Raw genomic sequence first — 25374 nt, 5'->3', positions numbered from 1 at the left:
TCAACCTTGACTCTGCTCTCTTAAACCCTGGGTGGCGGCTGGGTTGATTCCAGCCCATTTCTTCTGGACCTCAAAGTAGGTAAACAAGAAATGTATATACATTCCACTTAAAAATGGTTAAGATGGTAAGTTTTATGTTATGTGTATTTTACCATATACACAATTGGGAAAAGAGTAAATAATAATTAAAAAGCAGGGGTGCCTGGGTGGCTCAGTTGGTTAAGCATCAGACTCTTGATCTCAGCTCAGGTCTTGATCTCAGGATGGTGAGTTCAAACCCTACACTGAGCTCCACACTGGGCATGGAGCTTACTTTAAAAAAAAAGAAAGAAAGAAAATAAGAAAGAAAACTAAAAAGAGGAATGTGTCTTGTACTGTGAAGCAGATAATAAGGGAACTATAACAGTGACAACAGGGGTAGGGGACTTTCTGTTTTAGGAATTCTAGGATTAGATGGTCATGCTCTTTCCAGAATTCTTTTAGGTTGCCGTGACAGGAGACCAAACGGCTGACTCGTTAGAGACTTCACTCTTCATAATGTCAGGCTTTATACTAATGCTTCAACCTTCTCCATCAAGGCAGGCTCCTCCAAACTTTGGAGCAGGTAGGGACTGCACAGGACTGATTCCCCTGTAGAACAGGTCACTGGTCCCCTGTAGCTGCAGCCTACAAGCCCATCCAGAGAAGAGGAAGGTTTCAGTTCCTTTCATTGTTTCCTTCTGCCCCATCACAGTCTTCTTTCACATTATTTTCACACTGATAAATGAACTTCTCCTAATTGTTAAAGAAATAAATGCATTTCTTGCATGTTCTCCTTCCCCACTGCAGATGGACCATTTTTCTCTTGGGAGAAATACGGAGACCTCGGTGTCTCTGGATTGAAAACAATAGTCACAGTGTAGAAATCCCACTGCTTCCACTGAGAAGGAAGAATCATAACAGAGCTGTGTCAGTGTGTCTCAGAGTCCAATTAGAAGAGCTTCTTACAGGGGCATCTTGGTGGCTCAGTGGGTTAAAGCCTCTGCCTTGGGCTCAGGTCATGATCCCAGGGTCCTGGGATCGAGCCCCACGTCAGGCTCTCTGCTCCGCGGGGAGCCTGCTTCCTCCTCTCTCTCTGCCTGCCTCTCTGTCTAGTTGTGATTTCTCTCTGTCAAATAAATAAAATATTTTTAAAAAAGAGCTTCTTATAGGGGCGCTGGGGTGTCTCAGTGGGTTAATCCTCTGCCCTCGGATCAGGTCATGATCTCAGGGTCCTGGGATCAAGCATCACGTCGGGCTCTCTGCTCAGCGGGAAGCCTGCTCCCCACCACCCGCCTGCCTCTCTGCCTGCTTGTGATCTCTCTCTCTCTCTGTGTCAAAAAAATAAATAAAATCTTAAAAAAAAAAAAAGAGCTTCTTACAGACTTGAATAATACTGGGGTCAGGGAATGGACCCCAAGATGAGTGACATTTAAAATGACACTTGAAGAGAAGGAAGGAACCAGAGAGGTGAAGTACTAAGTGGGAGGGAGTAATGTGTTCTAGGAAGAGGAATTACAAGCGCAAAGGTCCTGGGGCAAGAGAGAACTTGGAAAGTTCTAGGAAAAAGGAAAAGCCAGAATGTCTGGAAAATGTGAGATGAATGACGATTTTGGATTTTAATCTGCATGTAATGGGATGCCATTTTAAGGATTTAAGCAAGAAATTAATTTAAGATCATGCCAGTTGCTAGGTGAAGAATGGACAAGGGATGGATAGAACAGAAGTAGATACACCAGTTAAGATGCTATTGCAGGGAAAATATAAGCTTCTCTTTAGAAAACAAAAAAAAATTAGAATATGAGCTTCCATTTTAATAGAGGAATTATTTTTTTTTTTCTGTAAAATACTTTCTGACTAGATCTATTAAGGCAAGACAGTGGTTCTGAAAGTGGGGTCCTCTGGGCCAACCGCATTGTCATCACCTGAGAACTAGTTAGAAATGCAAATTCTCAGGCACACCCCGGAAAAATTAAGTCAGAAGCTCTGGGGATGAGGTTCAGCATTCTGTGTTTTTATTAAGCTTTCCAGGTGATTCTGAGGCATACTCTTGTTTGAAAAGCTCTGGACTCAGAAAAGACTCACAAGCAAATACTTTCTATGCTCAGTATGGCGCAACCCACATAAGGAAGGATCGTCTTTCAACATTTGTAAAACATTCTTTAAATACTTACATAAATCAAGGGTGCCTGGGTCACTCAGTGGGTTAAGCATCTGCCTTTGGCTTTGGTCATGATCCCAGAGGTCCTGGGATCCAGCAGGGTCAGGTTCTCTTCTCAGTGGAGAATCTGCTTCTCCCTCTCCCTCTGCCCCTCCCCCACAATCACGCTTTTTCTCTCAAATAAATAAACAAAATCTTTAAAAAATTATTACACAAATCCTAAAACAATGACCAGTGAGCAAGCTAATTATAAAGATTCTAGTTCCAATAATATGTAGATTTAATCCTGGAAAACTTCTTGCTAAGAAATATCTTGAAATGCTAAATAAAAATTATCCTTTGGAACATACAGCCGACTCATGAAAAAGTAAGAGAAATTCCCAGGGGCTATAAGTGAGAGAGTTGAAAAAAGCAGTAAACTTGTGAGCTGACTTTGCGATTCTGGGGATGGGACAGGGAGAGGTGGCTAAGGGGGACTTGGAGTGTCAGTAATCTACAAGCTTGGCTTTTCTTCTTCCTTTTCTTCCTTTTTAGCATATAATAATTCATAGTAACATAGACATTTGGAGCTCACAAAGCACTTTCATATAAAAGATCTTCTACATTGGAGAGTAATATGTTGGTACCAATAATGTAGTAAGATACTACATTAATTTAGGAAGACTTTGGAAGGAACTGATTTTTTTATTAGAATAAAGTAGATGGGAAGAAAATGGTTTCATAAAATATTTTTTAGTCAGTGTGGCCTGAACTTCCCGTGACCATACTCTTCTTGCCTTATAATCATTGTCAAAAATAGATAGGGAGTGTCTTTTTTGGGTATTGGCTATTAATGCCTATATAGGGAAAGCAGATGATACCTCCAGGCCTCAATAAAAAGAAGGCTTCTTAACAGAGCTAAACCCATAGAAAAAATGTAGGCCAGAACAAAACAAAGCAAAATAAAACAAAGCATCCACTTGTACAGGAAGAAAAAGAGAATGCTCAAGGTTGTCTCAACTTGTGTCCTTGCTAGGAAGACAAAAAAACATAAAAACAAAGCATTGCCAGGACTCTGTAAACACAGGCCTGTCCTCATCTAAGTTTGGGATTTGGATTTATATTCTCTGCTTAGTCTGGAAGCTCCAAGGTGGAGAAATTTACTTAGATTTGAGGGTGCCTGGCGGAGGCACGCAGGAAACTGTTCTGAGGGAACACACCTCAGCCTAAGCCACACAGCATTCTCAAGGATAAAACTTTGCTCAACTTTCCAAAATACTTAAGGACACAGTCCCTTGGGGCGCCTGGGTGGCTCAGTGGGTTAAAGCCTCTGCCTTTCGCTCAGGTCTGGGATCGAGCCCCGCATCGGGCTCTCTGCTTGGCAGGGAGCCTGCTTCCTCCTCTCTCTCTCTCTGCCTGCCTCTCTCCCTACTTGTGATCTCTATCTGTCAAATAAATAAATAAAATCTTTAAAAAAAAAAAAAAAAGGACACAGTCCCTCATGAACAAGACTCAACAGACACCATCAGCATGATTAGACTCCTGCGAATTTGAGATAATGGATCTTTTGGATAAAAACTCTGTTTAGAGTGACTAACAACATTTAAGAAACAAGATGTAAAAATAGTATCACATCAGGAAGACTTGAAAGTAAATTAAAATTTGAGGCACTTGGGTGGCTCAGTTGGTTAGGAGTCTGACTCCTGATTTCAGCTTAGGTCGTGATATCAGGGTTGGAAGATTGAGCCCCACATCAGGCTCTGTGCTGGGCATGGAGCCTGCTTCAGATTCTCCCCTTTTGCCCCTCTCCCACTTCCTTAAAAAAAAAAAAAAGAAAGAAAGAAAGAAAAGGTATTAAAATTTAAAAGAATTTCTAGAAACGAAAAATATAGTAATTTGAGTTAAAAAAATCAGGGGGAGGGTTAAATAGCCAATTAGACATTATGGTAGAAAAAAAAAGTTGGATACAAGAAACTACACACTGGGGGCACCTGGGTGGCTCAGTGGGTTAAAGCCTCTGCCTTCGGCTCAGGTCATGATCCCGGGGTCCTGGGATCGAGCCCCACATCGGGCTCTCTACTCCGCGGGGAGCCTGCTTCCTCCTCTCTCTCTGCCTGCCTCTCTGTCTAGTTGTGATTTCTCTCTGTCAAATAAATAAAATATTAAAAAAAAGGAAACTACACACTGTATGATTCCATTTACGTGAGAGAATCAACAAGGCAAATCTACAGAGGAAGTGGGTGAGAGGTTGCTTGGAATGCGGAGTAGGATTGACAGTAGCTGTGAATGAGGGGTCTCTGACGGAAATGTTCTAAAGCGGGTTGTGGTGATCTTCGCACAACTCTACAATTTTACTAAAAAATCATTGACCTTAAAAATGTGTGGATTTTATGACACGTAAATTGTGCCTCAACAAAGTTGTTAAAAAGAGAAGCAAAGCTAATAGTTCAAGATGTTTTAACTTTTAAGAAGTCCTACCTAGGGGCGCCTGGGTGGCTCAGTCACTGGGCATCTGCCTTGGGCTCAGGTCATAATCTCAGGGTCCTAGATCAAGCCCTGCATCAAGCTCCCTGCTTAGTGGGAAGCCTGCTTCTCCTTCTCCTGTTTCCCCTGCTTGTGTTTCCTCTCTTGCTCTCTATCTCTCACTCTGTGTCAAATAAATAAACAAAATCTTAAAAAAAATTAAAAAAAAAAAACAGAGTCAACCGAATGAGCCATCCAGATGCCCCTGTCATTTTGTTTTTTAATATTTTCCACTGGTGAAGATTGAATTGAGGGGGTGACAGTGGAGATGAAGAAGGTGATAAGAAGAAGGTGGAGACAGGGGCGCCTGGGTGGCTCAGTGGGTTAAGGCCTCTGCCTTCGGCTCAGGTCATGGTCCCAGGGTTCTGGGATTGAGCCCCGTGTCCAGCTCTCTGCTGGGCGGGGAGCCTGCTTCCTCCTCTCTCTCTGCCTGCCTCTCTGCCTACTTGTCATCTCTGTCTGTCAAATAAATAAATAAAAATCCTTAAAAAAAAAAAGATGAAGAAGGTGAGACAGAAACAAATGAATGCAAAATGGTTTTGGAAATCCAGGAGAGCATAGGGGTTTCTGGCTTCAGCAATTCGGTGACCAGAGGGATGTTTATCGAGATGGAGGAATCTTGGGCAAGGATTGGTATAAAGGGAAAAACCACAAGTTCAGCCTCAGGCTTGTTCAGCAGGAGAGATGTCTGAGACATCTAAGGGAAAGTCCACTGCGTTGCTGAATATGAGGTCTGGAGAATAGAAGAGAGGTTTGAGCCCAAGTTACACAATTGGAGAGGGGCCATCACCCTGACACTAACTAGTTTTTGTTTTGTTTTGTTTTTTAAGATTTTATTTATTTATTTGACAGAGAGAGACAGCGAGGGAGGGAATACAAGCAGGGGGAGTGGGAGAGGGAGAAGCAGGCTCCCCGTTAAGCAGATGGCCCAATGCGGGGCTTGAACCCAGGACTCTGTGATCATGACCTGAGCCCAAGGCAGACGCTTAATAACAGAGCCACCCAGGTGCCCCTGGTACTAACTAGTTGTTTTTTTTTTTTTTAAGATTTAATTAATTAATTAATTTATTTGACAGAGATCACAAGTAGGCAGAAAGGCAGACAGAGAGAGAAAGGAGGAAGAAGTCTCCCCACTGAGCAGAGAGCCCAATGCGGGGCTCGATCCCAGGACCCTGGGATCATGACCCGAGCCAAAGGCAGAGGCTTTAACCCACTGAGCCACCCAGGCGCCCTTGTTTTTAAGTTCCCTCTCAACTCTGCTTGTATGTTCCATGAATACTTATTAGATGATTCGAAGTCTTAGGGAAGTGGAGCTAAAAAAGACAGAGAGGTTCGGTGCCTGTCCCCGTGGGTCTTACATTCAGTGTAGACCACAGGTGTTTGGCGGACAGGACAGGGTGGCCTCTTGGCCCAGACGGGGAAGGAGGTCACAATGTGTGTTTTGTGATGAGCGCTCTGGTATCAGTGGTGGCACGTAGGACCACCCCGAGAGCTCAGACTTCCTCCTGTGGGGAGGGTACAGGCCCCTCTCTGCCCTTGCACCTTTCGTCCTAGGGCCAGTCATAGTCCTCTCTGGAGGTGAACAGATGGCTAGGGAGGGAGGAGATGAGGGGCTGGGAGGTGTGGTGTGGAGGGTTGGGGTGCCCTGGGGGCCGAGGGGATAGAGAAGTGCTGGGGCCTCACTTCCTCCTCCTCCTTCCCAGTCCCAGGCAGAGAAGTCGGTGCGCCACTGGCCACAGGACCCATCCTCTGGGCGGAACATGAAGCACTTCCGGCAGATTTTTGTCCTGTGGGTCTTCTGGGTGCTTCTCTTGTGGCTGATGGCCCCCTGCCTGGATCTCAGACCTGAATCAGCCCCCCAGGAGAAACTGATGGTCTTGGTACCACGGCATGGCAACCGCCCCTGGCTCCAACTCCGGACAAGGGGCTGCGATTCAGAGACGCTAAACTCCTCCCTCTGGCGCCACCGAGCTGGAGAACGGACAGGGTTTGCTGCCCGCTGTGAGAAGACTGTGGAGTACCTGATGGGGACGACAGAGTCTCTGACCCCTGACACTGTGCTCTGGTGGTTGGTCAGTGGGCAGCCCTGAGCCCAGTCCCACCCCTTATCCTTTCAAGGCCTAACCCATGTCCCTCTTTCCCACCCAAGCCTTCGTCCTGGCTTAGCACACTTCTCATCTTTGTGGTCTTGACCCCTGACCCCAGCATGGGGACTTCGCCCACTACCAGGTGACACCCAGGTCCCAGCCCCTGATTTCCCTTCTGCTGTTTCTAGGGCATGAACTCAGAAAATGGGCTTGGCAAAATGTGGGAGAAGCTGTTCAAGGTGATTCCCAGGCCCTCAGTAAGCCGTTTCCATCTCTGCTGTGGGACTTGTGCTTTGGTGGGGAACCCCAAGACCCTACGGGCTTCTGGCCTCAGCCACAACGTCAACTGGTACCCCCACACCCTTTGGGTGGGGGCTGGGGAGAGGGCAGGCCTTGGGAAGGCCAGGGGTACCCTCAGAGTGCTGGCAGTTCCTGCTTTCCTTCCCAGGATGAACCAGGGCCATACCCAAGGCTTTGAGATGGCGCAGAACCAAACTTCAGGACACTTCGTCTACCCTGGGAACGCCAGCATCCAGGGCTTCTGGAGACAGCTGGTGCTGCTGCTGAAGCTTTCTGGTCTGGTGTGGACTTCAGATGATCCGAGTGAGGAGGTGATGGTCTGGAAACCCAAACGTTCTTAGTATGGGGGTCAGGGGAGGTCACTGCAGGGGAGGACAGAGGGGCTCCAGGGAGACCCTCTGCTGGCTTATATTTCTTTTTAAGATTTTATTTATTTGACAGAGAGAGAGATCACAAGCAGGCAGAGAGGCAGGCAGAGAGAGGAGGAAGCAGGCTCCCCGCTGAGCAGAGAGCCCGATTCGAGGCTCCATCCCAGGACCCTGGGATCATGACCTGAGCTGAAGGCAGAGGCTTTAACCCACTGAGCCACCCAGGTGCCCCGACCCTCTGCTAGCTTATTAAGGGCACCTGCAGAACCTTCTCAGGTCTCAGACTGCTGAAATTCCCCTACCTCCCAATTCTCTTAGATTCTGGAAGGTGGTCCAGTTCCCTAGTGGAATGGAAGGCAACCAAGACCAGGTAAGAGGACAGGAGGGAGTAAGACGGGGCTGTGGGCTGCTGCGGCAAGGGGCCCAGTTCAGGCCCCTCTCTCTTCTTCCCCACCCCCTGGTGATCAGCCCCACTTCCTCAGGTACAACCAGGGCAACTGGCTGGGTGATCGGGGTCAGTGTGCATTCCTGGCACTCGTGGCTCTGCTCTATCCTTGCACACCTGTGACCAGGTTAAGAAAGATTCTGGTCTATTTCCCACACAAGCAGAGAGTCTAAAAATTCTTTCAAGACCCTACATCATCTGACCACCCCCACCCCCCCGCCTTCCTCTCTCCAGGCTCCCACATGGGGCTTCTTGGTGTTCCCCAAACCCCAGCTGCCTCCTGCCTTCTCACACACTGCCGCCTCTGCCGGGAATGTCCTTTTTGGGTCTCTCTGGGGAGTTCTCTCTCTTCCTCCAGTATGAGGAGGACCAGCTGTTGATGCCCTTTGCTCGGCTCTGGGGTCACACTGTGTGTTCAGAGTGTGTCTTCCCTGGAGAAGGCAAACTCGGTTCTCCCATCTCTAAGAGGAAGCCTATCACACTAGTTGTTCCATGAGTGCTGAGGCGTCACTGGCAGACATGCGGGCAGGACAGGATCCAGCCTGAGACCCTGGGGCTCTCTCCTGTCTTAGCCAATTTCCCAGGTGTCCTTATTTGGTTTTGGGACAGACCAGCTCATGAGGTGGTCCCATTACTGGGATGTTAAATATTGGTTTGAAAGTAACATGCACAGTTTCAAAGAAGAGCAGAAGGTCATCTTCACGCTGCAGGGTGAAGGGAAGGTTGCTATCTACAGCTGACACGTTTTCCATCCTGCTCAGCTCCCGGAGGCCCTAGGAGAGGGGGACCACGGAGTGTCAGAAGGGGGACCCCAGATATAGATCACTCTGCTGCTAAATAAAACCATAGCTTATTTCTCTCATTGGAGTCCTGGTGATATTAAAGGGCTATATCCTATTTCAGATTCTTTATTTTTTTAAGATTTTATTTATTTATTGGACAGAGAGATCACAAGTAGGCAGAGAGGCAGGCAGAGAGAGAAGGGGAAGCAGGCTCCCCACCGAGCTGAGAGCCCGATGTGATTCTCGATCCCAGGACCCTGAGATCATGAGATCATGATCTGGGCTGAAGGCAGAGGCTCACTGCAGCCCAGGCGCCCCCTATTTCAGATTCTTTTTTTTTTTTTTCTAAAGATTTTATTTATTTGACAGACAGATCACAAGTAGCCAGAGAGGCAGGCAGAGAGAGAGGAAAGGAAGCGGGCTCCCTGCTGAGCAGAGAGCCTGATGCGGGGCTCGATTCCAGGATCCTGGGATCATGACCTGATCCGAAGGCAGAGGCTTTAATCCACTGAGGTACCCAGGTGTCCCCTATTTCAGATTCTTAACAGCATACGTATCACACATATCACCAAACCGTATGTATGTATATATCTCACAAGGAATATCTATTTATCTACCTATCTCTCACCAATAAATTTAATCAAATGAAAAGAGGAAACAAGCAAACCCTGAAGCTGAGAACAAATCAAATAGATCTAACCATATATCAACTTGATAACAGAAGCGCCAGAGAAAAGAATTATTTCGAGTTCCTTTGGAACTCAGTACACTGTGTATCCTTTGCAGGATATCTTCTGTGGGCAAAAAGGGCTACAAAGACATTTTAAGCGTCACTTAGTAGATTTTTTTATAATATTGGTATTATTTTTGAAACTATACGATGAGTATCATGGAATAAGGTAATAAATAATTATAGTAATATTATTAGGAACCAAGTATAAAGTCAGACAGGTAGAGTAAAAACCCTGTGACATTACATTCAAATTGGAAATATCATTATAAACTCAATTTTTAAGTTAGTTTTTATTGTGGTGAAATATACACAACATTTACCATTTGACCATTTTAAAGCATGCGGTGCAGGGCCATTAAGCATATGCTGTTGTGCAGCCAACACCGCGGTGAACTCATGATTTTTCTTTTCTTTTCTTTTTTTTTTTTTAAGATTTTATTTATTTATTTGACAGAGATCACAAGTAGGCAGAGAGGCAGGCAGAGAGAGAGAGAGGAGGTAGCAGGCTCCCCGATAAGCAGAGAGCCCAACTCGGGGCTTGATCCCAACACCCTGGGATCACGATCTAAGCTGAAGGCAGAGGCTTTAACCCACTGAGCCACCCAAGCGCCCTGACTCACGATTTTGCGAACACATTTTCTGCTCTGTCATCTGAACGGTCTAAAAGCCTGAACATAGCGGTAGCAAGGATTAATCCCAGAACGCAGATTTTGTTTTCTAAACGCTTCTTTCCCACAAAAAGATTCCAAGTCTGGACGGGAAAGGTACAAAGGAAAACCCAGACCTCAACGTTGGGAAGATTTGAACATCAAAAGTAGCACTTGTCGTGATGGAATCACAGGGAATGTAAAAAAGATCCCGAGTCCATAAAGAGACTCACAAATAAAACCAATTCGTTGGGGGGAACTGTTACATCAGCTGGGGAGGGGGAAGCATTTATCCTGCATTCCTTGTAGAAACAGTGGTTCAAGGTAACCAGACAGCTTCAGCCAACGAGGGTGTGCAGTTGCTGGGTCTGTAAAGAATAGCCAGTACATTCTACCTCCCTGTCTGCCCAACAAGCATGTGCGTGTGCGCGTGCACACACACACACACACACACACACACACTAACAAAATGCCTATGTCCCTCATGCGACCAGGTGCACATGTACCCGCTCCCCAAGGGCTCTGTGGTGACTGGCTGTTTTGCTTGGAGCCAGAGTCCAAAAATCCCCAAAGGCGTGAGCAGCACAGCTGCCCGTCGTCTGTTATTCCGGGTACTGGACCCAACATGACGCATATAAACCTATTTGGAGGAATAACGTTACCCACTACAGAAATAGTCTTTAAGAATCAGCTGCTTCTGGAGAGAGGTTGGAAAAGAACTGGGTGGGAAATGGCTACCTTCTTTTCTACTGAATTTTGTAACCAGGGGATGCACTGGCTTTATTTTAAATAAATGAAACAAAAATCTGCGGGGGGTGGGGGGCGGTGGGCAAGTTTGGGTGGAGAGAAATGTACTTTCAACCACATCATGGTTAGATCACTGTTGGTTCTTTTCTTAAGAGGGGCCAGGAGGTTCTTCCTCTCCCCGTCTCTGCCTTAGGCCCAGAACCCCTGCACTGGCAATAGAGGCCCCCGTCTCAGAGAGAGGGGATATGACAGTCTGGCCTGTTGTATTCCTGTCCCCATTATCCTTGATTTCCAAGTCCTCCCTTGTCCGCCGGACCCTGGGCTGAATCCAAGAGGAAGGCGATTATCCCCCAGGCCTCCAGGCAGGAACTCACAATGTGACCTGTGGGGCGGGGTCCCTGATGCTGGGCTGCCGTGAAGAACCCCACGGGGCATCAACCCTGTCTCCTCCTGGAAGGGCACAGGATACACCAAATGTTGCCTCTCCCCTCCTCCTCTCAGCCTCCAGCGGCGCACCCTGTAGAGCTTAGCAGGTGACTGTGAGGGAGGCCGCTGGCACAGTGGGGAGCCAGCGCGGTCCGTGACCACAGCTTCCTACTTCTCCCAGTGTCTGGTGTCTGAGTCAGCCCGCCTCTTGGCCCAGTGCATGGGACTGTAATGAAGCCTTCGTGGTGGATGTTAGGCTTGTGGGCTGCCTTGAAGTTCACCTGTGGCTGATGCTTCTGCTCTGCTCAGGAAGGTCTGACTTGAGCAGGCTAGCTGGTAGAGCTCCAAGGGCCTGCCATCATTCTTGGGACACACAGGCGCACCTCAGGACCCCATAATCCCAGTGTATTCATCCAGTCAGCTTGGAAACACTTTGAAAGGGTTCTCTAGCGCTCTCTTCCACCATGATGTTCTGCGGCACTTTGTCTGGCTTCATCGAGTGGCCAGTGAGTCTCTTCCGGACATCCGGGTCATTCTGCGAGTGTCTGTCTACACCCAGGCGTGTCTTCCCTGGCGAAGAGCTCCTCTTTTCAGGGCTCACTGTGCAGCTTCGTGACACACAGGCGTGATGAGTATTTGCCAAGTGAATGAAGAGCTGGATCCGGGGCAGGGGCAGCAATCAGCCCATTTTCTCCACAAGGTTTCTATGTCTGGAGTTGGGCAGACGAGAGGTGGGCCCTTATACAGAGAAGGGAGTTAAGTCTACTCCAGGCACCAGCAGAAGGCAAGGGAAGCAGCCTGCTAGAATGTCAGGCTATTCTTGGCTAGGAGCAAGCCTTAGACTCTTGGAGCTGCCTGGCAGGGCCGAATACTCAGATCTAGGAGATATTATGACAGGAAACCAAGAGAGGAGGTTTAAGAGTGACCTACGGATCACCAGACACTGGATAAAGCCCTCCCTGATTCCCTTACCTCGACAACAGGCAGTAGTAGTTAAGGAAGAATCAAATTTGAAAACAAGTTCTCCTCTCCCTGCCCACCTCCACACACAGGGCCATGTGCTGAGATCAGAGAGTAGCCACTCTCAGAGGGACACAGGGCAGAGCGCTAGCGGAGAAATGCACTCTCCACAGACCCCCAACCCATTCACCTTTTTACCTCCAAGCCCTCCCACTTGCTTGAGGCTTTGGGCCTCACGAAGGCATACAAAGAGCTGATTAACATTGATTAACAAAGGACTAAGAAGAAAGGTCACGATGTCCACACTGACAGGCCACCAGTATAAACAAACTGGGTGACACCCCATGAGCATAGCCCTCCCTTCTCTGGAGGAGCCTCCATTCTCGGCCTTGCCTCCATGGGGGTCTAGGCAAACCCGGGTCTCAGCAGAGTAGACGGAGCAAAGTCTACTTTGTGAGCCCCAAGTGAGACCCTGTGGTCTTCATGCTCCCTTGCCTGCTTTCTAAGTGTGGCGAGCGGAGCTGAGCCTGTGCTCTCTTCCTGCTGTGTTGGAGGATCACACAGGGAACTTAGCTGCTTCCTACAGCCCTGCCCTCCTGCTCCCTGCCCCCCTCCCTCACCAGCTCTGCTCTTCGTGGCTAGTGTCTGCACAGAGCTCAGCTGTTCCCTTCCCCTGGCCTGGGGAGCGAACAGGTGGTCAGTGGGTCAGGGGGTAGGAGGTGAGGTATTGCAGGGTGGTGCTGGGGAGGAAAGGACACAGGATCATCTGTCTGAAGACCAATTAATGAAACAAACAGCTGGCTGAAAGGGACCTGTCCCACATGCTGCGAGAAGGCCTGCATGCAAAGTCTTAGCCTGGGAATTGTCTTGATGCTTTTGTGGGTAAAGGATCCCCACCTCCATGGTGCTTCTGGAAAGTTCTCTTGCTGGCCCCAGAGCTGCAGAGGCTCTGAGATTGCTCACCACGGCGCCACATCTGCATAGCCTGTTTTCACGGGCAGGCTGTCTGCCTGGTCTGACCAGCACTTCCAGATGGGCCCCAAAGCTACTCATGGAGCTGGAGACCTCCATCTCCGGAGTTCCCAGGCTCTGGGCTGTATCCCCTCCCTGACTCCTTTTCCACTCCAATGGGGTCCAGCCTCCTCTGTGTGAGAACGTGAGTGTCAAGTGGTAAGTGGTCTGCGCTCTTCTCCACAGGCACTGATGCTGGGAGACCCAACCCAGGTCCAGCAGGCCAAGGAGGATCTATTTCAGTCGATCACCGATCCCCAGGCTGCAGCAAAACCCTGAGACCCGCCCATGCCGGTCCAGCGCTAAACAGTGCAGGACTCAGGGGATCTGCAGTCTTTGCACCGTGGGACATCCACCGTTGAGCAGCACACTGGGTCCCAGAGGGGGCGGGAGGGTGAGGGTGGTGAGCAGTGCTGGCCTGTGAGCCCCGGTGCCCTCCTGACTTCCTGTCTCTGCAGAATGAACCAGGCCCCATTTTTAGGTTCAGGGAACAAGGGTAACCAACAGAGCCTACCTGCACATAAAGTTCTTGAGAGAGCCGGGGAGCTGGCAAGAATATCCACACGCTGTGGAAACTTCCAGATGTAGTGTGGACCACACGGTCTTGAGCCTCGGTGGACAAGGGCACCTCTTACCAGGTGGTGTGACTGGTGGAGGCCCCAGGCCTGGAGTGGACACCCCTTGGCTTTTTATTTTTTAAAGACTTTATTTATTTTTTGGCAGACAGAGATCACAAGTAGGCAGAGAGGCAGGCAGAGAGAGGAGGAAGCAGGCTCCCCGCTGAGCAGAGAGCCCGATGCGGGGATCGATTCCAGGGTCCTGGGATCATGGGATCATGACCTGAGCCGAAGGCAGAGGCTTTAACCCACTGAGCCACCCAGACGCCCCATCCCTTGGCTTTTTGGTGTAACTGCTGATCTATCTTGCTGTCACTCGGCTGCCTGTGACTACGCTCCCTACCCCCTCGCTAACATACAGCCAGTTTTTCCTTCCCTACCTCATGCCGGGCAGCTTTTTTGCCTTCAAGCTGCTGCTAGTCCCAAGTAGAAAAGCAGATGGATGAGTCAAGGTAATTAGGTTGTGCTCTGGTGATCTTGTTCTAACACACACTGTATGGAGACTCATTGAGAATGGGGTGCCACACCCCCCAGACCTAGGCACTCCCTAGGAACAGGAACGTGGCCCAGGCTCTGGCTCAGCTCTTGTCCCTTTCTACTCTCAGGACTTTCTGGCCTGTACCAGCCTCTAGCAAAACAGACGAGGGGGAGGTTGGAGGGAGGAGAAGTTTGGTGAAAGGAGACCCTTGCACTCAGCTCTGACCTTTCCCCTTAGGGTTCTGGTGACCAACTTCACCATCCTCAAGTACATCCATGAGACCTAGGTGGTCAGGAACATAACCCAACCACCGATTCGCTGTGGCATGGGACAAGGACAAGGAAAGAAAGTGCTGGCCCGATGCCCTTAGGTAAGGTTGGGTCCTGTCTGGAAGGTCCACATTCTAAGCTAGAGAACTAGAGGTAAGAGACTCGAAAAGAAGGTTCCAAGAGAAGTCCTGTTTGTCTTTGAGAACTCCTGGCACAGAAAAGACCAGGTGAGGATTCTGAGTCACAGGGAGCCTGACCAGAGGTGGCATCCAGGGTCCAGAATCTCTGGGGCCTCAGGTATAGTTCGGGGTGGGGGAGGGGTTCTAAACCGTGACTTTTTACTAAGCATCTGTTGCCCAGTCCCGTACCATGAATTTTTAGAATAAAGCTTCAGCAGTGGTGAACAGCCTCCCCCCCACCTCAATCGCTGTGTGATGCGATGGGATACAAGGGCCTGAGCCCTGAGTAAGTAGGTTTGGGGTAGTGGGGTGCTGCTCTCAAACCCCCACATTCTTAACTAGGCCTTAGCTCCATCCTCAGGCTTAGAAAAAGGAATTCCAGACTACAATTAAAGGGCCAGAAGGCAGCCAAGCCCAGCTTCTTTAAAGAAAACTTCTCTTAGGCTTCGAGGAAATTGCCAGCAGTAAGTCTTCGCCAGGGAATGGGGTTCAGTCCAGGGTGCCTCCACCAGGGTCAGTCCATAAGTGGCGAATTCTGCCATTGTCCAGCCTCTTTACTGGCTTGACATGTGATTGGACTATGGGGGATCAGAGTTGGTCCCAGCTGGTATGCCCAGGAAGGGAGCCCGGGGGCATTCACCCAGAGCAGAAGGGGAATGAGGCCAGATGGAGTGTCTGAACTCGAGAGACCGACTAGCTGAAGGTCAACTCAGTGTTTCTGAAGTCCTAGAACTTAAGTCAAGAACATATGATAGTTCCTCATCTTCCGTGAGTTCAAATCTAGATCCTTTTTTTTTTTTTTTTTAAAGATTTTATTTATTTCACAGAGAGATCGCAAGTAGGCTGAGAGGCAGACAGAGAGAGAGAGGAGGAAGCAGTCTCCCTGCTGAGCAGAGAGCCTGATGCGGGGCTCGATTCCAGGGTCCTGGGATCATGACCTGAGCCGAAGGCAGAGGCTTTAACCCACTGGGCCACCCAGGCGCCCCTCAAATCTAGATTCTAAGCCCCTCTAGCATCCCCCTCCCTCCCTATCCACCCTCGGCCCCAGCACGCTCCTCCACAGGCCCACCGATCTCACCAGCAGGCCTTGCAACCCGCCTGAATGCGCCATCCTTCAACGGCCAGCTCAAGCCTTCCTTCCTTGGTCCCCGGAATTTCTATGCACTCTGGTCAGCACACAGAGCTGTGACTCATCCATGAGTGTTCTCACCAACCGGACTCAAGCTTCCTGTGGACAGGGGCTTTGTCTTGCTGCATCTGCCATAAGCCTTCTCTGTCAGAATGCAGGCGGACAAGGAACTCACGCCGCCTGACAGGAATCTGTGGCAAATTCTTCCTTCACAGATGCCCCGCTGTGCTGCGGCCGCCCAATGACAAAGTGGAGACAGCGGCAGAGAACAAACACAGAGATGCGGGGTTTATTGTTGGCGGGGAGGTGCTGGGACAACACACTTGAGACAAGAGGCATCGGATGCTCCTGTAGGTGACTCTGTGGGCTACCGGCAGCTGTGACTTGCCTCGCGCCCGTGGGAGCCGGGGCCTGCCCCCAGCCTTGCGGGCTTCCTTCCCTCCTACTGGGTCATGACAGCCAGCTGTCCGTCCATGCAGTCCCAGGCTGGCCCGGATCCTGCCCCGGCTGTGGCTGCTACCTGGAGATGGCCTGGGTAGTGCTGGGGCTGGGGCACAGCGGGACTGGCCCTGGGGACGTCAGACTTTGAGTCAGGGACTCGTCCAGCTTGCGGGTCTCGGCTTCCAGGACGGTGGCCTCAGGGGCCTGTGCCACGGCCAGCAGAGAGTGGGAGAGGCTGTGGTGCAGGCCCGCTAGCTCACGGCTGGTCTGCACCGAGCGAGCGATGTAGTCCTGCTTCTGCTTCCGCTCCAAGGCCAGCTGGGCTCGCAGCAGGGCCACCTGGGTCGGTGGAGGGGGAGGGGACGAAGAAGGAAAGAGTAATTAAGAGCCCTGAAGTGGCCCCAGGTCCTCCTGCTCTACTCCTGGGGCTCCTGGGAGAGAGCATTTGAATCAACTACCACACGCCGATCTCAGGATCAGGCTCTAGGGTGTCTGGGGCAAGGGCCCTTGGGAGTGATGGGAAATCCAGGGCTTCTCAATCCTGGCTATGTAGGAGACTCAGATAGGGACCTTACAAACAACAGCAATGACGAAACCACTCATCGGTTTTATTGAGGGATCATTTGCATGTAATAAAATGCCGGGATTTTAAGAACATTTTGTGATGAGTTTGATCACACATGTGCGCGTGCGTAACTGCTATCCCGATCGAGATACAGAGTATTTTATCATCACTGCAGTACGCTCTACTCTGGAGACTCTTGATAAATACTCTGACTTAATTAGACTGCGCTGAGGCTTGGGCGTCAGTGTTTTTTCAAAGCTCCCCAGGTGGTTCTCAGGTGCAGCCAGGGCTGGGAATCAGTGACAAACCCTAGTTTCTCCGATGAGTACACAAAGAGCACCAGGAGATGGTTATGGGGAGCTCAGGGCAGTGCCAGGACTAGGATGAGGCAGAGAGGCCCCTGAGGTGTGGAATTTAAGGAGGGACTCTAGGTCGTCGTGAGCATCTCCTTAAATTCTCACCCTGGGTGCCTCCCTTGCCTCACCCTAATCTGGGCCCCATCCAGGGACTGCTTCGTGTGAATTCCAGTTAACAGCTGAGTCTAGTTGTATGGTCAGGCTCTGCTGGTAGTGACTATCAGTTCCCAAAACAGGCTCAGAAATAAAAATTCCACGGTTCTTACTACTCTGGGGCCTTGAGAGACAGGGTGAGCCTTCAGGTGAGGCCTGGGAGGCAAGAAGGCACTTGATCCTGGCTTTCTGGGGTGTGGCAGCTGGAGCTGCGCTCTCAGGTGTGGATCTTGGTGCTGGTGCTAGGCTCCTCTGCCTGGTGTGCTGGCAACAGTCCGGCCTGCACGGGTGCATGTGAGGGCAGAGGAGGCCGGGATGCTCGTTGTTTGCTTTCCTCTGTCCTTCTAGAATCTCTGTCTGCCCCTCAGCCCTCTTTCTTCTCCTTCTCTTTCTAGCTAGGAACCTGGCGGTCTGGGGTCTGTAGCATGCTTTCTTCCCTCCTCCTATCCTAAGCAGACGGGAGGTTGAGTTGGGACTGGTCTCTTCTTGCCTCCCACACGACTGAGGTTCTCTGAGGGAGGAACTATCTCCTGTCTCCTGCTGGAGGGGCACAAAGGGTCAGGCACACAGCAGACACTCATGCTTTGTTGTCTGATGACAAAGGAGGGAAAGGGGGCTTACAAAGCTGATCCTTCCAGAATATACCTCTTTCTGCAGTTCGGCCACGTGCTTGGCATCTGAGGAGCCCTTCTGTCCTCCTCTTCCATCCTACGGAAGACAAATACCATTCCTACTGGAATAGGCCTTCCTGTCCTGGGGGTTCTATAGGCATCTTCAGCCAGCTCATCCCAATCCTGGGGGCCAAGGCAAGGGCTATGTGACAGAACCCAGACTGGACTCCATGGGGCACCATGACCATTGGGCAAGAAAGCCTGGGAGGGTCCAAGTCAGCCTAGTGGATGACGCCCCACAGACCTGATGCTGAACATCCAAAAGGCTTGGATGGCACCGGCTTCTTGAAGTCACCTTTTAATTTACAGAAGTATAGCATGCGTCTGCCTTGTGGCAGCCCTGGGCTGTGAGCTAGGGGTGCAGAAAGAAGTAAGACGAGGTGCCTGCCCTTGGGAAGCTTTCATAAAGGAAGGGGGATGGAGGGCTGGGAGACGCTCAGCTAGCAGAAGCAGTCTCTCCCCGACAGGCTGCAGCACTGTTCCTGGGTGGGCATAACTCAGCTAGAAGAGTCCTGGTACGGGGAGTCTCCCCCAGTTCCTTACCCCAGAAAGGGAGTCTAGTCCCAGGAAATCCCACAGACTCTAACCTCGCAAATTCAGTCCTATAAGGGAGGAGATCCGAGAGGCCCACAAAGCTGCTATAAGGCTCATGTGCATGTCAGGGTCTGGCAAGTACCACCCGATACCCACTTGCCCGGGATTCTGACCAGAAATCTGATGAGCCCCACTCCTAGATGAGCCGAGGCCCTGGTCTGGAGGCAGGGAGGTGACACATCAGGGAAGGCTTTCTGAGCTCCTGAGAAGGTAGGGCTGCGAGCTGTGACTCCATCCCCACCCACCGAAGATGGGCCTCCTTCTTGGGTCAGGGACAGACTGAGCTGTGCAGAAGCCAGCCCGGAGGGGCTCCCCGGAGCGGCTCACATGGTAGTGTCCCCCTGCAAACCTGCGGTGTGGGGGATGAAGCTGTGGCTTCCCTGACCTCAGGGACGCCCGTCCTCGATGTGCGCATAGAGTCCCTCTTCAGCTTCCTGCGCTCTCGCTCCACCTGCCGAGATGCACGTGAAAAGTCAGGGCTCGGCTTGGCTCTGGGGCGGGAACAGAACTGCCTCTGGAGAAAGGAGGCTGGCGTGGGTGTGGCTGCGGGTGTAGGGGTGAGCAGGAGACAGCAACCTCGAGAAGGGGTGAGGAGGGCACGGGCCAGGGCAGCCCTGAGAGCAGAGAGGTGCTGCTGGGGCAGAAGAGGTAGGGCCCGCCTCTCAGGCCTTCTGAGCAGGCTTAGCAAATGCTTTCTGCAGTATTTTGGGCTTTGCAGGCCGTTAGATCTCTGGCCCAACTATTCGACTCCACCTCGCCAGTCTTCCCATGAACACTGCTTTTCAGCAAGAGGCAGCAGGCTGGATACGGCCCCTGGGCTACAGCTGACCGCTCTGCTCCGGGGGCTCCGTGAGAAGTGGAGATGCCCGCGCCGAGCCCCAGAGGAGGACGCTGAGGACACGAGAAAGGACTCACCTGCTCCAAGGCGGCCCGCAGCTGGACGTTGTGGTGCTGCAGCCTGCTCCGGTCAATCTCCAGCTGTGCCACTGCTCGCTGGAGGTGTTCCAGCCTCTGTCCCCAGAGCTGCTTCTCCTCTGCCCCGAGATCAGGCTCAGCCTCTACTCCTGGCACCTGCGGGACAGCCCGGGGACTCTCACCTGGCCAGCCCCTTAGACCGATGGGGGAACAGACAGAGGGCAAACAGAGCAGTGTGGCAGGTCTGAGCTTCAGGGACCCAATTCCCAAAGGAGGGGAACAAGCCCCTGGAAAGGAGCTTCCTCCTGGCCATCGGTTCCCCCCAGGCCCGCAGCTCACCTCCTCCAGCTGTGCACCTACCTCTTCTCTGGGCCCCCGTTCCGCTCTGCTGGTTGAGTCCGGGCTCAGGAGCCGCTCCTTCTCCAGAGCTTGCCTGGTGAGCTCCAACTCATCCTGGGATATCGAGGTGTGCAGCAAATCACACGATGGCAACCTCCTATCCAGCCCCACGCCACCTCCCATCCTCATCAAAACCACTGAATCCTCTCATCAGGTTATAGCCTTATTGTTCCTGGAGCCTCTGAGCTATTCTGGGGCAGAATCTTTATTTACAGATGGACAAAGCAAAGAAGTGGAGAGGGGTCTATTCCAAGTTACATGGTGGGCTAAGACTAAAACCTGGCTTGTTTGAGATCTTGCATAAATTAAGCAGCAACCTGGAGCACTGAGGTGGTGTAGAAAGAGCATGGGGGATGCCTGGGTGGCTCAGGGGGTTAAAGCCTCTGCCTTCTGCTTAGATCATGATCCCAGGGTCCTGGGATGGAGCCCTGCATGGGGCTCTCTCTGCTCAGCAGGGAGCCTGCTTCCTCCTCTCTCTCTGCCTGCCTCTCTGCCTACTTGTGATCTCTATCTGTGAAGTTAATAAATAAAATCTTAAAAAAAAAAAAATAAAGAGCGAGCATGGACTCTGGGGACACAGAGCGGGGTATCTGTTGCTACTTACTGGCTATATGACCTGGGTCAAGATATGAGCCCTCTCCAAAACCCAATTTCCTCATTTGTAAAATGACCACATGCTCCATGAAGCATAAATCAGGTCTCTGGGGTTCAATCCCTCCTGATAAGTGGGGACCCCAGGCTAGATATTTTCTAGGCACCGTATGTCTCACAGGGGGAGTTCAGTAAACAGGCTGCGTTCTAGAGTCAGACTCCCTAGATCTAGTTTTGCCATTGACTGGCCATATGACCTTGGACAAGTTACTTGGCCTCTCTGAGCTATAAACTAGAGATAATTCCAACTTCTCAGCATGGAAAATGCTTAAAAGAAGAAATGACAGCAGTGGGATGAAGAGCTGTATCTGAAAGATGTTCTTGAGTGTTTGGGCAGGGGCCAGTGCAGGGGGACACTGACCGGAGCTACAATACTGCTCAGCAACCCTCCTGCCCAGCAACGGACCCTACTTGTTCTGTGACTATAAGAACGAGTCTAGAGATAGGAAAAGAATTCTACTTATCAAATGCTTATCTCTTTTCATATTCAAGATGGCCCTACAGGGCTGGTATTGCTATTCCCCCAAAAGTCAGAGAAGTGAAGGCACTTATCTGGGGTCACACAGCCCACAAACTGTAGGATGGTATTGCAAACCCAGGAACTTGACTCGAGTTCACACTTGGATCCCCTTCTTGGCATATTGCCCCTAGAAGGTAAGTCCCTGCAGCGCTGTGTCTGAGAGGATGGGAGGGGTTCTCTGGGGCTCAGCCCTGGTCAAGGCCCCAAGATATGGGGTCAATTTCCTGGAAAAAATGGGCTAGGTTGTTCTTGGAAAAAGAGACAATGCCTCTCTATGGCCAACGGTCAACCTTGCTTTCCTGACTGCTCTGTGCAGGCCTTGTGGCCAGTGCTGGGGCAGCAAAGACATGGCCCCTGGCCCTGAAGTTGAATGCTACACCCTAAAGTCCACTTCCCTTCTCATTCGATATTCCACCTAGAAGAGTTCACTTATCCTTAACTGCTGAGGACCCCAAGTCTATCCCTAGCCCCACCCTTCAACTTCAGATCACTTCCTGGACCTCACCCCCTACAGGTCCCACAGGCACCTCATTCCGCTGCCATTCCACAGCATTCCTGAAACCTGCCTTTGAGCAGAAACCTGGGGGTTCGGTTTCCTTCTGCTCTTTCTTTACTCCCCCGTTTCTTAGCCAGTCAGCTGCCAGAAGTCCTGTGAGCTTCTAGGCCCAGCCCCGCATCACCATCCACCCTTCCCGTCTTCGGTCTTCATTTGTCCCACGACTTCGAGGACCGCCTCCTTGTCGGTCTCCCCAGATCTACTGTGACACTGGGTGTGTCACCCTCCCCCACTGCCCCAAACACTTCATCCAGATCCCACTGGTCACCCAGCTCCTCGACATGACTCCCAAGCCCTGAATGATGGGGCCCCTGCTGCCTTGTCTTCTGTGGCCAATTGCCCCTCTGCGTCCCATTCAGCCTTAAGTCTTGTACGGCTGCTCCATGCTCTCCTTCCTCTTTCCTCTTCCCCAGAAACCTCCTCCCCAGCCTGTGCTTGGCTAATTCCTTACTGGTTCCTTCGGATCTAATCTTAAACTCTGTTTTGACTGGGAAGCCTTCTAGGATTTACCACTAGGAGAGGCCAGCTGGGTGCCCTCCGTGTGCTCAAGAGCACGCTGAACTTCCCTAACGAGGCACTGACTTGAACTAGACACAGCATTCCAAGTGCTTATAGACCACAGACCATAGACCATAGACCATAAGCTCTATGGAACTGTGGGCTTCTCTCCATATCCTCCCAGATGAGCACAATACCCTGGATTCCATCTCTCTCCGCCCTCTTGCACCTTGAGGGGTCACAAGCCCGGGGTGGCAGGGAGCCTCTGAGCTCAGCCAGACGTTAGGCTCTGCCCGCTGGCCGTTACCACCCGTGGAGTGACTCACCTGCAGCTTCTGCTGCTCCGAGTCCCGCTCCAGAACAGAGGCCTGCAGGAACATGGCTACCTCCTGCAGGCTGCTGACGCTTGCCTTGCTCTGGGCCAGGGACAGCGCCAAGTCCTGGGCCTTCTCCCTCCACTCTATCTCCCGGGCCTCCGTCTGCCTCAGCGCTGTCTGCAGTCGCTCCAGCTCCTGCTGCAGCCGAGGCCCGGCAGCGCGAAGCTTTGTAAGGGGCTCCTCCGCTGGGGAGGCTGCGTGGCTGTGGGCTGAGTCCTCCAGATGCTTCCTTTGCTGGGCCTCCCTCAGCCCCACGATCTCCTCTTCCTTTTGGGCTAGAGTCAGCTGCAACTCCCTTAGGCTTTCACGGAGGCCCCACACCTCTTCCTCTTCTCTCTCCCGCTCTGGACCCTGGTTCCCTGGGAGGGCATCTTCTCGGGCCCTCCGGGCCACCGACTGCTCTAGCAGCTGCCCCTGCCTCTTCTGATAGCTCAGCTCCTCGTCCCTCTGGGCCAGTGCCCGCTGGAGCTGCTGCACAGCCTCCTGGTGCTGGAGATCCCGGTCCTGGATCTCACCCTCCCGCCTCCGCAGGGCCTCCTCCAGCTGCCGGGCCTGTGCCTGGCAGGAGTCCAGGGCGGCCTGCAAGGTGGCCGTGCTGGCCTCCAGGCTGCGGCTCAGTTCCGCCTGCCCCAGCAGCCGCTGCTCCTTCTCCTGCAGGGCGGCTTGAGCCTTGCTCAGGGCCTCCTGCAGAGCCTCGGCCTGCTCCCGGGCTGTCTCCTCCCGCTGCTCAGAGGACCGGCTGGCCACCTGCAGGGCCTCCAGCTCCTGGTCCCGGTCCTTGAGTGCGGCCTCCGCCCGCAGCAGGCGGTCCCGCAGGCCCATGACCTCTGTCTCGTGTTCCTGGGCCCGCTCGGCGCACTGTTGCCGGAGGGCCAGCAGAGCCTCCTCCTGCTCCCGAGACTCGGCCCTGAGGTCAGCCAACACTTCCTCCAGGGCCTGCCCACGCTGTCCCTCCAAGGCCAGCTCCTCCTGGAGCCTTCGCACGTGCTCCCTGTGCTCCTCCAGCTCTCCCTGGCGCTCCTGCAGCTGCATGCGGGCCTGTTCCACGGTGCCCTGCAGCGCGCTCGCCTGCTCCTTCGCTGTCTCCTCCTGTTCCCGCGCCTGCTGCTGCTGGTGCCGCAGGGCTTCGAGCTCCTGGTCCCTCTGAGCCAGGGCTCTCTGCGCCTCCTCCAGGTGAGCCTGCAAGGTCTGCTCTTTGAGCTCCCCCCGTTCCCTGGCCTCCTGCAGGTGCCGCTGCAGGACCACTAGCTCCTGCTCTCGCTGGCTCAGGAGCAGGCTGGTCTCCCCCACCTTCCTGTGCAGGCCCTGCAGCTGCTGCTCCAGCTGGTCCTTGTGCTCCCTCAGCTCGTGCAGGCGCTCCTGCTGGCATTCCACCTCCTTCTCCTTATCACGCAGGATCAGCTTCAGGTGCTCGAGGTTCCCGCGCTGGGCTTTACTCGGGCTCTTCCCTTCCTCCGCCTGCTCCTGCACGGGCGGCCTCTGGGAGGCCAGCTCCCGGCCTCGCTCCCTCAACGACAGCTTGATTTGGCCCAGGTCCTCCTCCAGGATTTTGGTCTGCAGTGTCCTCTGGTCTTCTAGGACCCGAATCCTCTCCCTCTGGAGCAGCAGGTCCTGGTCCCGCCTCTCCAGGTCCCGAGCCAGATGCTCTTTCTGCCTCTGTAGCTCTTCGATCTGCTCTCGCTGGCACTTCAGCTCCTGGTCCTTGTCCTGGAGTTCTCTTGCCAGAAGGGTGCCGTGGCTCTCCAGCTCGTCGATCTGGCTGCTCTGGGCCTGCAGCTCCTGGCTCCTCTCCTCCAGGTCCAGCGTCAGGTGGGTGAGGGCCACCCTCTGCATCTCCCTCTGGCCCTCCAGCTCCTCGATGGCTTTTTGCTGGCACTCCATTTGGTGATGGTTTTCCTCCAGTTCCAGGGCGAGGCACTCCAGAGTGACCAGCTGCTTCTTCAGATCCTGAATCTGTCCTTTCTGGGACTCTATCACTTGGGCCTTCTTCTCAAGTTCGAGAAGCTGATGCTCCAAGATGCTCCTCTGGGTCTCTCGAGCCTTCTCGAGCTCTTTGATTTGCTCCCTCTGCACGGCCAGCTTCTGCTCCCGCTCCTGGACGGCCAGGGGCAGGTGCTCTAAGACAGACCTGCACTTCTCCAGCTCCTGGATCTGCTCGTGTTGCGCGCCCACTTCCTGGCTCCTCTTCTCCAGGTCCAGAGACAGGGTGTCCAAAGCAACCTTCTGCATCTCCCGTTGTTTCTCCAGCTCCTGGACGCTTCCCCGCAGAGCCTCCACTTCCCCTTCTCTTTCAGAGAGGGTCTGGGTCAGGAGAGCTAAATTCTCCTGCAGAGCCTTCCACTGGGCCACTGTCAGCTCGCCCTGCTCCTGCAGAGCCTGGGCTCGCTCACGCTCGGTCTCCGCTTCCTCGCTCTTGAGTTTCAGGGCCGAGCGAGCGGTTCTCAGGTCCTCCTCCAGAGCCCCAGCAGCACTGGCCTGAGCCCTGGCTTCTGCCACCGATGCCTGCAGACGGTCCACCTGGGCTCTCAGGTTCTCCTTGGCTGCCTGCAGGAGCTCTCGCTCCTTCTGGAAAAGAAGATGAAAAACCACTTTAGGCTACACTTCCCGGATACCATCCACCCAGTGTAGGCCCTTCGTCTCCTTTCCCTGCAGCCCCAGCACCAGCAAGGAGGGACAAAGAGAACTGGTGCCTTCCACTTAAGCCGATCTAGTAAAAGATTGTCCTTACCGAATTCCAGGAATCTGCTAGGCCCAGAGGAGAGAGCCTGAAACAAATGAGTCATCCCAGACTCTGGTCCTTCAGGGCAGGGGACAAACAT

General features: G+C 52.3%; 2 protein-coding genes across 15 annotated transcripts in view; one reads left to right on the top strand and one right to left on the bottom strand.

The window, feature by feature from the left end:
- Positions 1-6441: 6441 nt before the first annotated feature.
- On the top strand, positions 6442-14568 carry C16H20orf173 (chromosome 16 C20orf173 homolog). Its single transcript, XM_045980574.1, has 5 exons — positions 6442-6753; positions 6957-7117; positions 7217-7385; positions 13315-13346; positions 14520-14568. Exons 1-5 carry the CDS (start codon positions 6442-6444, stop codon positions 14566-14568), a joined length of 723 nt encoding a protein of 240 aa, XP_045836530.1.
- Positions 14569-16132: 1564 nt separating this feature from the next.
- CEP250 (centrosomal protein 250) overlaps positions 16133-25374 on the bottom strand; it is a 48653-nt gene continuing 39411 nt past the window's right edge. For 10 of the 14 annotated variants that reach the window (XM_045980779.1, XM_045980782.1, XM_045980783.1 and 7 more), the window contains 6 exons: positions 22505-25120; positions 19915-20007; positions 19555-19710; positions 18989-19090; positions 18020-18082; positions 16133-16639 (listed from right to left, as the gene is read on the bottom strand). In XM_045980779.1, the coding sequence (XP_045836735.1) occupies positions 16376-16639; positions 18020-18082; positions 18989-19090; positions 19555-19710; positions 19915-20007; positions 22505-25120 (3294 nt within the window). In that variant the 3' untranslated portion in view covers positions 16133-16375. The other 4 variants (XM_045980785.1, XM_045980788.1, XM_045980787.1 and 1 more) reach the window with 4 other exon arrangements.

The sequence above is a fragment of the Meles meles genome, chromosome 16 (genome assembly GCF_922984935.1).
Source record: "Meles meles chromosome 16, mMelMel3.1 paternal haplotype, whole genome shotgun sequence".
Classification (NCBI taxonomy): Eukaryota; Metazoa; Chordata; class Mammalia; order Carnivora; family Mustelidae; genus Meles; species Meles meles.
This window is presented reverse-complemented; position numbering and strand designations above follow the sequence as displayed.